General features: G+C 43.5%; 1 protein-coding gene across 1 annotated transcript in view; it reads left to right on the forward strand.

Annotated features, from left to right (window-relative positions):
• The window catches only part of DNAH11 (dynein axonemal heavy chain 11), a 145,622-nt gene that overhangs the window by 44,893 nt on the left and 87,509 nt on the right, over positions 1–13,220 (forward strand). Inside the window, exons 30-36 of the mRNA XM_083705188.1 lie at positions 339–572; positions 2,052–2,183; positions 5,426–5,586; positions 7,837–7,993; positions 9,491–9,636; positions 11,246–11,362; positions 12,834–12,972. Of these exons, the coding sequence (XP_083561314.1) occupies positions 339–572; positions 2,052–2,183; positions 5,426–5,586; positions 7,837–7,993; positions 9,491–9,636; positions 11,246–11,362; positions 12,834–12,972 (1,086 nt within the window). The remainder of the gene's footprint in view (positions 1–338; positions 573–2,051; positions 2,184–5,425; positions 5,587–7,836; positions 7,994–9,490; positions 9,637–11,245; positions 11,363–12,833; positions 12,973–13,220) is intronic.

Consider the following 13,220-nt stretch of genomic DNA (forward strand, 5'->3'; position numbering starts at 1 on the left):
TCCACACGGGCATTCCAGTTCCTTTCCTTTCCTTTTCTTCTGATTTAGTGTCAAACCTCAACTGGTTGTTACTTGCTTGGTTTACATACATTTGGAAGTGGCAGAGAGAATTTGAGCACATGAGGGAAGGAGGGGTGGGCAGAGGGAATATATGGACACTGGACATTCCCACAATTCAAACTCTGTTAATTCAGAATTGGCACTGTAGGTTGACTACAAGCTAATTTGGGTCTCTTTGTAATCAGTGGGGCAAGTTTGGCACGACTTCCAAGGGACAAGTCCACCTAAATTAGTCTGCACCCAAACCTAACGTCTGCAATGGTTTGTTTTTCCAAAAGGTGGAAACCTGGCTAAAACGCCTTGAAGAAGTCATGTGTGAAACGGTGCGTCATCACATCACAGAAGCTGTAGCTGTCTATGAGGAAAAGCCCAGAGACCAGTGGATCTTTGACTATCCTGCACAAGTAGCACTCACTGGCTCTCAAATCTGGTGGACCACTGATGTGGGAATAGCATTTGACAGGCTGGAAGAAGGGTTTGAAACAGCCTTGAAGGATTATCATAAGAAACAAGTATTGATAGATTCCTTATTTATGTAACAGTCAAGCCATATGTAAAACAGAGCTCGTTTACAAAGCTTGCAACTAGGGGCGAAGGAAGGCTCTCCGGCACCTGGTTTGGATGTGTCGAGGGGCAGGGCAAACCGCCTGGCGGCGCATGCGTGGCACCACTCCGTACTGTGCACGTGCAGCGCCGCTACATACCGGCGTCAGGGCAAGCTGCAGGGAGGGCGATTCTCCGCGCGCTGTGGCATCGGGGGTGGGGCAGGTTTGTCGTCCCCCCCCCCCCGGGATAGCACCCGGGGTAGACCGTTGCCCCCTTCCTCCGCCACTGCTTGCAACATCAAGTTGGTAAACCTGAACTTTACTGCTTTAGGTTGCAGGTGCACATGTAGGATGTTGCTTGTTTGAATGCTTCCACAAAGCACAGAGTCTTCCTTCATATAGAAAAGTGACATGTCAAGGAAGGGCCAGTTTTTGCTGTTTTCCTTGGCTTGGTAGTGCACAAAGCTTTCTTCGTGGAGTAATATTGCAAAATTCAGTTCCCCTTTCCATGCAAGCTGGAAGTGGCACAGTCCTGCAAAAACCTTATGACTCAGTTCTTGCCTATTGTGTTAACGGGTGTTAAGACAAATGAAATATGTCCGTAGGAGTGATTTAGCTAGAGCGTTAAACAATGCCCTGTCAAGCTGTATTTATTGGCTACTCACTTTTATCTGTGATACAAGAAGCATTTCCTTTGCCTGTTCATAGATAAGATGGTTTCTGTGTCTTTGTAAACACACCACAAAAAGTTTTGGGTACCTTACAGACTAACAAATTTTATTATGCTTAATAGCCAATGTGTAGTTTTCACAGGCTTGTATTACAGCAAGAATGAATATAAATGAAGGGAATAAAAGCATTTGTTTGATTGCAGTACCAGTTACTAGCATTGTCTAAAAAGGTAAAGGTACCCCTGCCCGTACGGGCCAGTCTTGACAGACTCTAGGGTTGTGCGCCCATCTCACTCTATAGGCCGGGGGGCCAGCGCTGTCCGCAGACACTTCCGGGTCACGTGGCCAGCGTGACAGGCTGCATCTGGCAAGCCAGCGCAGCACACGGAACGCCGTTTACCTTCCCGCTAGTAAGCGGTCCCTATTTATCTACCTTGCACCCGGGGTGCTTTTGAACTGCTAGGTTGGCAGGCGCTGGGACCGAGCAACGGGAGCGCACCCCGCCGCGGGGATTTGAACCGCCGACCTTTCGATCGGCAAGTCCTAGGTGCTGAGGCTTTAACCCACAGCGCCACCCGCACCCCACAGCATTGTCTAAGCTAGTGCATGTACTGCATATACATGTTTTGCATATGAGGGGCTCATACCTCTTTACTATACAGCAAAATTGCTACAGCAGTTGAATTAACTAATTGCATACAATAAACCAACAAGAGGTGCTTAAGGCTAGTGGAGTTCCATTCAATAACATTTCTTTCCTTGTGCCTTTTTCAAGATCACTCAGCTAAATGCTCTTATCTCTCTATTGTTGGGAGAGCTGACATCAAGTGACAGACAGAAGATCATGACTATTTGCACAATAGATGTTCATGCAAGAGATGTGGTAGCAAAGCTTGTTGCTCAGAAGGTAAAGTTAAATCTCCATCTTGTCTTCCATACCAGGGTGCAAGGACTGGTTCATACTACTTTATTTTACATGTTTGTTTGTTTGTTTGTTTGTTTCATTTTTCATTTTCTCTACTGCAGTCCTAAATGTATCCCAAATATACTTTTTTTGAAGTAAAACTCATCCTAGTGGTGCAGCAATAAAACTGCTAGCACATTTGCAAAGCTAAACTGGGTCCAGTTTTGGATGAGGGACTGCGTGTTGAGATTTCTGCATTGTGGGGGATTGGACTAGATGACTCTTGGGGTCCCTTCCAGCTCTGCGATTTTATGAAATAAATGAGTAAATGCTTCCCAGAGGATCAGGTTATTAACTGTCATGCATGCAGGGTGATCCGAAATATGTTTACTGACGTTAACTTCACTTAGTCTTCTGTGACTAAGGCTGCAACACAAACTATAGCTTAATGCTATGTGCATTAGCCTATAATTACTATGAGCAATGCCAAGTCATGAGCTTTGGGCTCATCTCCTCATCTCCTCTAGCTGCAATATAGCTGGAAGGAGGAGGTTGGCAGCATCCACTTATTTTGAACCAGAGTTCCTTTTTACATTTGAATGACAGGAATACTATGGTTTGTTATCAAGGCAAGTTCATGAATCATGGTTTGATCGTAGCCTTTTTTTTGAATAAGCCAATATTTAACTATTTATTCGTTGGATAAATTTATGTATCACTCATATTGCATAGTTATCTGGATGGTTTACAAACCAAATTAAAACTAGAATAGCAAACGAAAAAGTAGAAGCAATAAAACAATTATAAATAATACAAACAGAAAAAATGGTATATATATAAAAAAACATTGGGAGAGCAGCTAAATATTGAGTAAGAAGAATGTGAGTGTGTGGAACATTTGGGGCACTTTTTTGGGGGGAGCGCCGCCACGAACGTGGCCCGAGGGGCGCTGGCCAATGGGAGGCCATATGCAAAAGAGAGAGCGGGCGGAGGGAGGCCGGGGGCGGGGCCTCCTGTCCTGCTTGGCTCGCTCGCTCGCTCTCTAAGTTGGTGGGTCTTGGAGAGCTTCCAGCGGGGTGTCGGGTCGGCTGAGGTCTCCATCTCTGGATCTATTGAGGATGGAGGGGTTGGAAAGGGACCTTCCGCGTTGGGCACAGGCTGGAAAGTGCATGCTGCGGGGGGAATTTACACAGGTAAAGGGAATTTATACAGGAAAAGGTAAAGGGACCCCTGACCATTAGGTCCAGTCGTGACCGACTCTGGGGTTGTGCGCTTTAAAAATTGAATGCTCACTGCACTGCACCAGGTTAGCCAAACTTTGGCAATCATTCTCATATGGGCCATGTTCCCTGCATATTCCATAATTCAACAAAAAATAATGGGTTGTGCAGGTTAATTTGCAGAGATTCTCATGTGCATTTGTTGCTGAAGGTGAGGGTATGTAGACAAGGGTATTAACTCAACACTGAATTTAGAAGAGGAATACAGGGCATAGCTGTCCCCCTGTTAAAACACATCCAGGAAATTGCTACTAGGACAAAACAACAAACACCTCTTCCTGAGTTCTTTTTTCTTATAAAATCAGATTGGCATGATGGGAACGGTGGTTATGTGGTTACTCCCACAAATAAGATGTGTATCAGTGAGGTTCTCTGACATAGGACATTCAGTTTACTCAGGCCATGTCTGGTGTGAGGAGAAAGCCTCAGGATCATTTATTTCCCTGAAATGTCACTTCTTCAGGTGTCATATATCTCCCCCGGGGAGGAGGGCTCAGAACCACTTGTTTATCATCTCTGAAGCCATGGGGGCCTTGGAGCAGGCAGCTGAGAACAATGTAGGAACAGGAACCAGTAAAACTTGAGTTTTGAGCTCCTGCTTTGTCACAGCTCCTTGGCACCAGTTTGTTGGTGCAGAACAGCTGGGTGTCTTTGAAGCTATTTGATGAGGAAAGGAACTGCTTTCAGAAGTTTTGCTCATGGGTTGTGATCCATACATGAGTAGGGAATGAGACTGTGGCAGCTAGGTAAAGGTAAAGGTACCCCTGCCCATACGGGCCAGTCTTGACAGACTCTAGGGATGTGCACCCATCTCACTCAAGAGGCCGGGGGCCAGCGCTGTCCGGAGACACTTCTGGGTCACGTGGCCAGCGTGACAAAGCTGCATCTGGCGAGCCAGCACAGCACACGGAAACGCCGTTTACCTTCCTGCCAGTAAGCGGTCCCTATTTATCTACTTGCACCCGGGGGTGCTTTTGAACTGCTAGGTTGGCAGGCGCTGGGACCGAGCAACGAGAGCGCACCCCGCCGCGGGGATTCGAACCGCCAACCTTTCGATTGGCAAGCCTAGGCGCTGAGGCTTTTACCCACAGCGCCACCCGCGCAGCTAGCACCACCCTAGTAACCCTATGTTGAACATGGATGTCTCAAGTGGGGAAGCCTAAGTGCATAGGTTGGAACAATGTATATATGCATGCATAGAGCTCTTATGTGCTTGACACATGGATGTCAGGGGATGGGCCATGAGCAAAACTTTTAAAAGGTCTGTTCAGACAAACCACTGATGCTTCTGTTTCGTGGTAAGTCTATGGGTAAGCACTTGCATATCTTTTGGGCTCCACCTGGTTAGATGGTTTCAGCTTCCCTCCACTGGAGAATGAGAGAAAGGGGATAGTGGAACCATAAGTAGACCTTACTATCTGCGATTGAGAAAAAAAATATTTGTGTGCCAAAGGCAGGCACCAGCCCTACATCACCTGCCTGTGACACAAAGGGCTCTGTTTCCACTGATATTTTAGAGACAGTACTGTACAGTAGGAGATTAAAAGGGCAGGTGAGAAACAAATGAGACATCAAATATATAATTGTTTCATGGAGCCCAGGGGATATTATTAAGGAAATATGAAATACAAAATTGAGTCATATCAAATCCCCAGAGTTGGTTTCTTGTAAAAGGTGAAAGAGATCTTGGCAGAAGAAGTTGTAATGTCTGCTGCAACAAAAGCCTCTATTAAACAGATGTTACATTACGCTTGCCTCTGTATGGTGCGGAAATGCCCAAGAGTGCATATAATCCCTTATAATTGCCAGTGTGAGGGATATTGCTTGGGAAAGACTGGGGATGAGGCGTGAAAATGAGTGATGACAGTTTTGACATTTTGGCATGTCTGGTTTCTTTCATCTCTTAACACCCTCGGCATAGTATTTGTGCAATGGAGATGTGGTTATTTGTTTTTGTTTTTTTAGGTCACCAGTTCCCAGGCTTTTGCTTGGCTGTCACAACTGCGCCATAGATGGGATTGGGCCCAAAAACACTGCTTTGCCAACATATGTGATGCTCAGTTCCAGTACTACTATGAGTATTTGGGAAATACCCCTCGGCTGGTTATTACACCTTTAACTGACAGGTAAAATCTGCTTTGGCTAATAGTGGGCTACCTCGATTTGATCCGTCTTGTAGAATGCGAAGGCTAAACATGAAATGAGCTGTCATTCTCCCCTGTGAGGAATCCTTAACATTGCAAATGAGACATTTTGACAAAAACAGTCACATTGTAAAGTAAAATAATTGTGTTGGGAATAAAAGGTACCCCCCATATAATCTGAACAGTTATGTGTTGTGTTGCATGACAAGGACCTAAGAATGGTTCTTACACCAAAGAATGGTTGGACAAGACCTCCTAGAGTTTTATTTTTACCCCCAGTGGGATTTTCCCCTATTGGCAGGAAATCACAGCTTTCTTGTATTATAGCTCCATAGTCACAAGGTTGCCAGCCTTTCTGAGTGCATGGGCATGTTTGGAATTTTGAGAGAGTGCCATGGGCACCGGCCCCTCTGGTTGCTTCTCACACGTACCCTCCCCACACCAGACAGAAAGAGGCAGGCAAGGACATGTGTTCTTGCGCACCCACATTCTTTAGAGTCTAGGTAAAAGTTGTATCCCTTGGAGTGAAAAAGGATTTTATTGAATTTGCATGACTTTAAGGCTTACATTGGGAGTAGACTGCACAAATAAAAATCAAATACCTGGTGTTTGCCAGCAACATAGTGCTCTGATTCTGAGCTGGAATGGGAAGTAGCCGAGGATGAGGAACTACCTGTTGTAGCTGGCCTTGTCATCTCAGCATCTGCAGAGGGGTGGCTGTTCCTTGCAATTGGGACTTCTGCATGATTGGGGGTTCAGATCACATGGCACACCTAAATGTGAGCAGTTGTTCACATGCAATTGCTCTTTTGCAGATGTGGGGGTCTGCTTCCTATCTGCTCTTTGAACCCCTTCATACAAATGATGTGTAAAGGAAGATTACCCAATATATAGATGTGAAATGGAGGGTTTTGGGGGCGCAGGGGGCGCTGTGGGTTAAACCACAGAGCCTAGGACTTGCCGATCTGAAGTTCAGCGGTTCGAATCCCCACGACAGGGTGAGCTTCCGGTTGCTCAGTCCCTGCTCCTGACAACCTAGCAGTTCAAAACAATGTCAAAGTGCAAGTAGATAAATAGGTACCGCTCCGGCGGGAAGGTAAATGGCGTTTCTGTGTGCTGCTCTGGTTCGCCAGAAGTGGCTTAGTCATGCTGGCCACATGACCCGGAAGCTGTACACCGGCTCCCTCAGCCAGTAAAGCGAGATGAGTGCCGCAACCCCAGAGTCGGTCATGACTGGACCTAATGGTCAGGGGTCCCTTTACCTTTACCTTTTAATGGAGGGTTTTGAAATATATTGGCATTGTCTTTGGCCCTCTTTCAACACTAATTAAACACATTTTTATTTTCCCAGGCTTTTAGTAGGGACTGATGGGATATATTTTGCCAGATTCTGTGTACCTATTATGGTGCTATTGCCGAATAAGAATTTCCTGTATCTTGATGCAATTTCTTTGCAGGCTACTTTCTGTTGTGTTTTACTGTAGATTGCTTTAATTTCGTTTTAGCTTTTAACATTGTTACCTGCTCTAGGATCATGAAAATGATGGGCAAAATGTAACGAATAAAATGAAATGTTTTATCATCTGGCATCTGCTTATTTGTAAGCCACTTTTCCACAAGAAGTAGCTCACAACATAGCAAATGAACAGTAAGCATAACCATTCAAAACATATTAGATGCAGTCATACATAATCATAATATCAGGAAGCTCAAAAAATCAGTCCATACAACATTGTATAAAACAATAAAAGCAAGCTAACCTAATATAAAAGCTTAAATTAAGCAACATTGTATAAAGCAGTATGAAGAAGGAAACATAATTAAATAATTGAAGCTAAACATGAGGGGAGGGGAAATTCTTGGTTTGTTTTTGTTCTTATTTTTATTATATATTTTGTGTTTTTAAAAATTTATTTTAATTTTGTAAACTGCCCTGAAATCTACAAATGAAGGGTGGTATACAAATTTAACAACAACAATAATAATACAAAAGTAAAAATTGTGTTATTGTTAAACAACAGAGGACTTAAACAAGAGGCAGCCCCTCTAGGTACTTGATGATAGAATAGGAGGATATAAATATTCAACAACAACAACAGTTTATAATAATGATACCCTTACTGCAAGTTTATCAACTATAATGTCCCTGCATTTTTGTGGATTTGGAATGTCAGCCACTAAAGTAATAGGCTGTTGGCGTGTTAATAGTAACTGTGCTTTTGCTTGTTAAAGGTGTTACATCACTCTTACGCAGTCCCTTAATCTAACAATGAGTGGAGCTCCTGCAGGTCCAGCTGGGACAGGCAAAACGGAGACAACTAAGGATTTGGGCCATGCGCTTGGGATGATGGTCTATGTCTTCAACTGTTCTGAACAGATGGATTACAAGGTGCTGAGCCCATATTGAGGGGATGCTGTATGAGGGAAGACTGTCATGATAAGTGTGTTGTTATGCTCACAGAGACTTTTGCATCCCTTTTTGTAGCCACTGTTGATGGAATGACCGCTCGCCACATCAAATGGGGGGCGCCTTTTACATGGTCGCACGCAGCTCCCCGGATCCCAGTGTGGCTTCCGGTAGTATGGGCTGGCTTCGCTCTTCCCCAGGCTGGATACCTGGAGGTCTTTGCCTACCTCAGCCAATTGCCCAATCCCGCCTGGGGAGGCGTTGCCAGGGGATCAGGCAGGTTAGGGGAGGGACTGGCCTGCCCACACAACTGAAGGTGAATCTTACCTACGAAGACTCCACTTGTCCACGCAAAGCTGGGACACCAAATATCAAAATGTGCAGAGCAGATTTTGTTCCCATGTCCTGAGAGCACGCAGTCCTATGAGAATTGTTTGGAAGTTTATTTCTCTGTTGGCAAAGCCCTTAGTTACCGTACATCAGCTCCTCAGGGGCAAGGGTTATACAGGCCGCCCCTGCTAACTAGCTGGCTAGGCAATCTACCTCTACAGTCCTAGGCTCCGACCCAGATAGTTGGAGCAACAGCATTACCACACCCTTTTCAGCTTATTTAAACTCACTTATCTGACGCAGTATGGACAAGTGCCCTATGATTCCTTCTGAGTTTTAAGCCCCTCCTTGTGCATGGAGACAGATGGATATGGGAGATTCCAAAGGCATGGCTCTCTCTCGGACTGACACAGTCTCTTCCACCTCTGAGATCCCCTGCAATTCTCTTTCTGCCTCCTTTCCCCCGTCTCTGGCTGCCTGGTCTCTTCCCCTTGACTCTTCCACCATGCCCGGCACCTGCCTCGTGGGTGGCACAGAACCCCACAAACTTCTGACCCTTGATCCTCTGCATCAACCTCCTGCCCTCTGCCTGCACACCACCCCTCTCCTCAAACTTCTTCTTGCCCCTGACATCCCATTGCAGCTGCATTGTCCCCAACTGCAGCTTATCTCCATAGGAATGAAACCCACAAATTGGGGGCAGGGAGAGAATAGGTGCATCAAGATTGCCTTTTATTCTCCTCTCTTTTACATGGATATTGATGTGATTCCTTTTAACAAGTCAATAAAAAGGGGGTGAATTCATTTGTGTTCAGGAAAATCAAGGCACACCATTGGAACGTGTGTCCCCTGAATTACGTCCCAAATTGCAAACTCTTTGCTTCTTCCTGTAGAACAAAGCCAGTTCCTACATGCACAGTTCAGTGTCATCTTCTGCATAATGCTGTGATTTTTTTGAATGCACTAGACAGAATAACCAGGCAACCACTATAGATAAATTATACGGAAGTGCAATAATACAGGGTTTTGTGATTAATTAGTTGTATATCACTCATTTACATGGGCAGCTTGTAAATGCTTTACATATAAGAAAAAAAAACTTTACATTTTCATAAATAAATCTGAATTTTATACATTTATTTATTATAGTCCATTGGAAACATCTATAAAGGTTTGGCCCAGACAGGTGCTTGGGGCTGCTTTGACGAATTCAACCGAATTTCAGTAGAAGTTCTTTCCGTTGTGGCTGTGCAAGTAAAGACGATCCATGATGCCATAAGAAATAAGAAAAAGCAGTGAGTATATTAATAGATACATCCTTCAAAATTGTTTAATGTATTCAATGTAATTTGAAGATGGTGCAGCATATGAAGAAACCACCCACTGGTGCGAACTTTCACATCCTCTTTGAAAAGGCATTTGCATTTGAGTCTATCTTTCTATCTGTCTAGAATGAGGATAATTTGCTGCTGTTTTATTGGTGTGTTTTTTTAATCCTGTGTATCAGTTGTGACAGCCTGCTAAGCCTAATTCTTCTGATTTATTTATTATATTTGGTAATAAAAAATGGATTCGGAGAAATTGAACTTGCACCTGGGAAGTTTAGTCTGAAGTCTCGCATGTGCCATATACAGATTAGGTGGCCTGGGAGAAGGCACTATTTCTTGGCCTTGGTTTCCACTATGTAAAATAGAAATATTTTATACCTCCGTAACAACATTGTAAAGCAATTTTTCACAGTTGAAATGCAATTAAAGTCATGGAGCAACAAGTGCAATGATTGCACATCATGTGATATTAGTTGGAAATTGGATCCAAAAATCTGACTGGCATATGATGCAGTGTATTACCCCCGTGTTAGTTATGAATTTCATTTTTATGAATTTTGGGTTGTTTATTAATTGAATCTGTTTTGCTTAGCTATTCACTGGGAAATATATAGACCTATTTAGCATTTTTAACCGTTAACACTTCATGTTGGGATAGATCCAAAGTGAGCTAGTCGCACAAGCTAGGCTGCAGATCTACTCATGATCTGTGCTGATGGAAGGGGTTATGATTCAGCAGACATCCTTGTCCGTTAACCTATGCCAGCCTCCACCGCAGAGACCTCTTCTGCAGAAAATACCATTGGCAAATACTGTAACTCAAATCAGGAAGCCTGGGTGTGTGTGAGAGAAGTGGAGCAGGGTCAATTATGGATCTGCCAGATCCTATACAGGTCTAGCTCCTGGAGAGGAGTCTGATCTGAACCTTTCTGCTATGCCAGCATGGAGCTGGCACCAGAAAAGAATGGGGGTATGAATTTACTTCCCTACCTTCTGCCCTGGCAGGTCTATGCGACATCTCTGTCGCTCTGTTTCACCTACCTGCTCCCCAGCTAGGCATAGGTTTGCTCTGCTTGTTACAACTAACTTAAATTTCATGGATTTCACTGGGGTGAACATGTGACCTAAAGGTCTGGACTCAATCCATTGTTTAGTTATTGTTTGATACTGTTGTATGGAATGCTGAAAAGAAGTGAAACCAAACTACATTAGGCATTCTGAAAGGTTTAGGCATACCCTGTCCAGTATGAAACAGCGTTCCTCCCATAGCATAGCATTAGCACATTTTATTTTCATTTGGAATGTTTTGAAAGTCACCTCAGTTTCAAAATAAGTTCTGCTATGCAATACCAGAGTGGGGTAAGTGAGCAGTGAAGCACAAGGCCCAAATCATCTTGGGTATTCAGAGCCAGCTATGTGAATTTGGGTCCCTGCCACACTGTGTTTGTGTTTGTTTGTGTGTGTGTGTGTGTGTGTGTGTGTGTGTGTGTTTGAGAGGGAAATGGAGTCAAAGAGAATTGCTTAAATCCCAACCAATTTCAGCCACTTCTTTCCTTATATTGTGCAATTGATGCAGATTTTTATTCCTTGGAGAAAACATTTCACTGAAAGCATCGGTTGGAATATTTATTACTATGAACCCAGGTTATGCAGGCCGAACAGAATTACCTGAAAATCTCAAAGCTCTTTTCAGGCAAGTATGCTGCAGATTCACATTCTGAGCACTTATGCCACCTAATGTCAGTTGTTTGATTTGCACTTGACTTGTTGCATGATGATTGTGTGAAAGAGTTTTCCAAAGTTGCAGTATTGCTAGCTTAACCAAGGGAGAGAAATTCTTTCCGTATCTTTGCTAAGTGTGCAGTAGAAGAAGTTGTTCTGTGAAAAATCTAGTTGCAATACAAAAATAAATGAGTTATGATGAAAACCTAATACTAACTGAATTCTCTTAAAGCACTGAACAGTATCTCCCTATTACTAAAAAAAAAAAAAAAAAAAGGCCCACAACTCATTTATTATGATGCAGGACAAAGAGCTAGTCACAAGTTCCTTGCCTTCCTGGGCAGCAGGAGGACTTAGCACATTCCTTCCTGAATGTCTCTTTTACCCCAAACAAGAAAAAAAACTTTTAAGTTCCCAGCTTTCCATTCCGTGGACAGACTTTTGGTTTCTTGTTTCAGATCTTTAAAAAATGGCCTATGAGATCCACATTTCAGACAGTCCTGTACATTGTAACTGCCTTAATATGTCTCTTCCATGCCTGATACTGACTTATTTTCAATGACCTTTCACTGGATCAAGGTGGGGAACCACTTTTAGCTTGAGGGACACATTTCCTTGTAGGCAGGAAGCCCTCCAGGGGCTTGCATGCCATTGGTGGGCTGGGCTAGAAGCAAAAATGGTCAAAGCAACAGATGTGGCCAACTTTACAAAGGAAGTCACATTCCAGCCATGCAAAATTCGGAGGTTTCTATAAGCACGCTACAAGCAAGAGGTATTGCCCCAGTTCAAAGACACATTTCAGCCAAGCGAAAATACTCAAGAGCATGGCTTGGGAAGAGCCCCAAGGTCCAGGTAGGCTTGGCGGGCCACATTTGGCCCCGTGATCTGAGGTGTCCCCCCGCCACTGGATAACCTACTGTTCCAAAACCATCTGTGTTATGTGCTTAATGCAGTATTTTAATTAGCTATTTGGTCTCACATCACGAAACTAATAAACTATTATTTTACACACACTCTAATTAGAACTATTGGGAACAGTATCATTTTGCCAGAATTCCATTCTGGAAAAAATCAAGTTGAAACTGGTGGTTTGTCTAGTCTTGCTTTTTACCAACATAAAGGGCCATCTTGCAGATTCCCTGTAACAGCATCTTAGATTTTCGTGATTTGTCTATAGGGGACTTGCAAAGCCTACCCCGTCAGCTGATTCCTTTGAAATAGCACTGGTAGGAAATGCTAATAATTGCCAACGAGTAATTAGCCGTAATTTTTTTGCTTTGAAAGTGCTTGTTAGCAATGAGTGACACACATAATTGTGACTCTCTTGAGCTCTGCTAAAATGTTTGTAGACATCACTGTCTTGAATTTAGGTGAGATGGGCATTTGTTATTCTCACAATGTTTAAATACTAATCCCTGTCTTTGGTTCTTACACTTTTTTAGACCCTGTGCAATGGTTGTTCCTGACATTGAACTAATTTGTGAAATTATGCTGGTTGCTGAGGGGTTTGTTGATGCACGCTTGTTAGCCAGGAAGTTTATTACCTTGTATACTCTCTGTAGAGAACTTCTCTCTAAACAGGTAATGGAGCTCTTTTGGACCTTGAGATTTCTCCCAAGCTAATCAAATGGTATTGTGCTACAATATAAATTTGCAAAATAAAATGTAGGATGCTTTTAGGATGCTTTTGAAAGCAAAAAAATTCCTCGAGCTATTCACAGTATCTGAGAAAGCACACATTATCTGCAATATATCACATCTACATGCATTGGGGGCCCCATAAAATTATTTATGTTCTCCCAGTAAAGCCCTGTAGCCTACAACAGATG

The sequence above is a fragment of the Podarcis gaigeae genome (genome assembly GCF_964106915.1).
Source record: "Podarcis gaigeae genome assembly, chromosome: 12".
NCBI lineage: Eukaryota > Metazoa > Chordata > Lepidosauria > Squamata > Lacertidae > Podarcis > Podarcis gaigeae.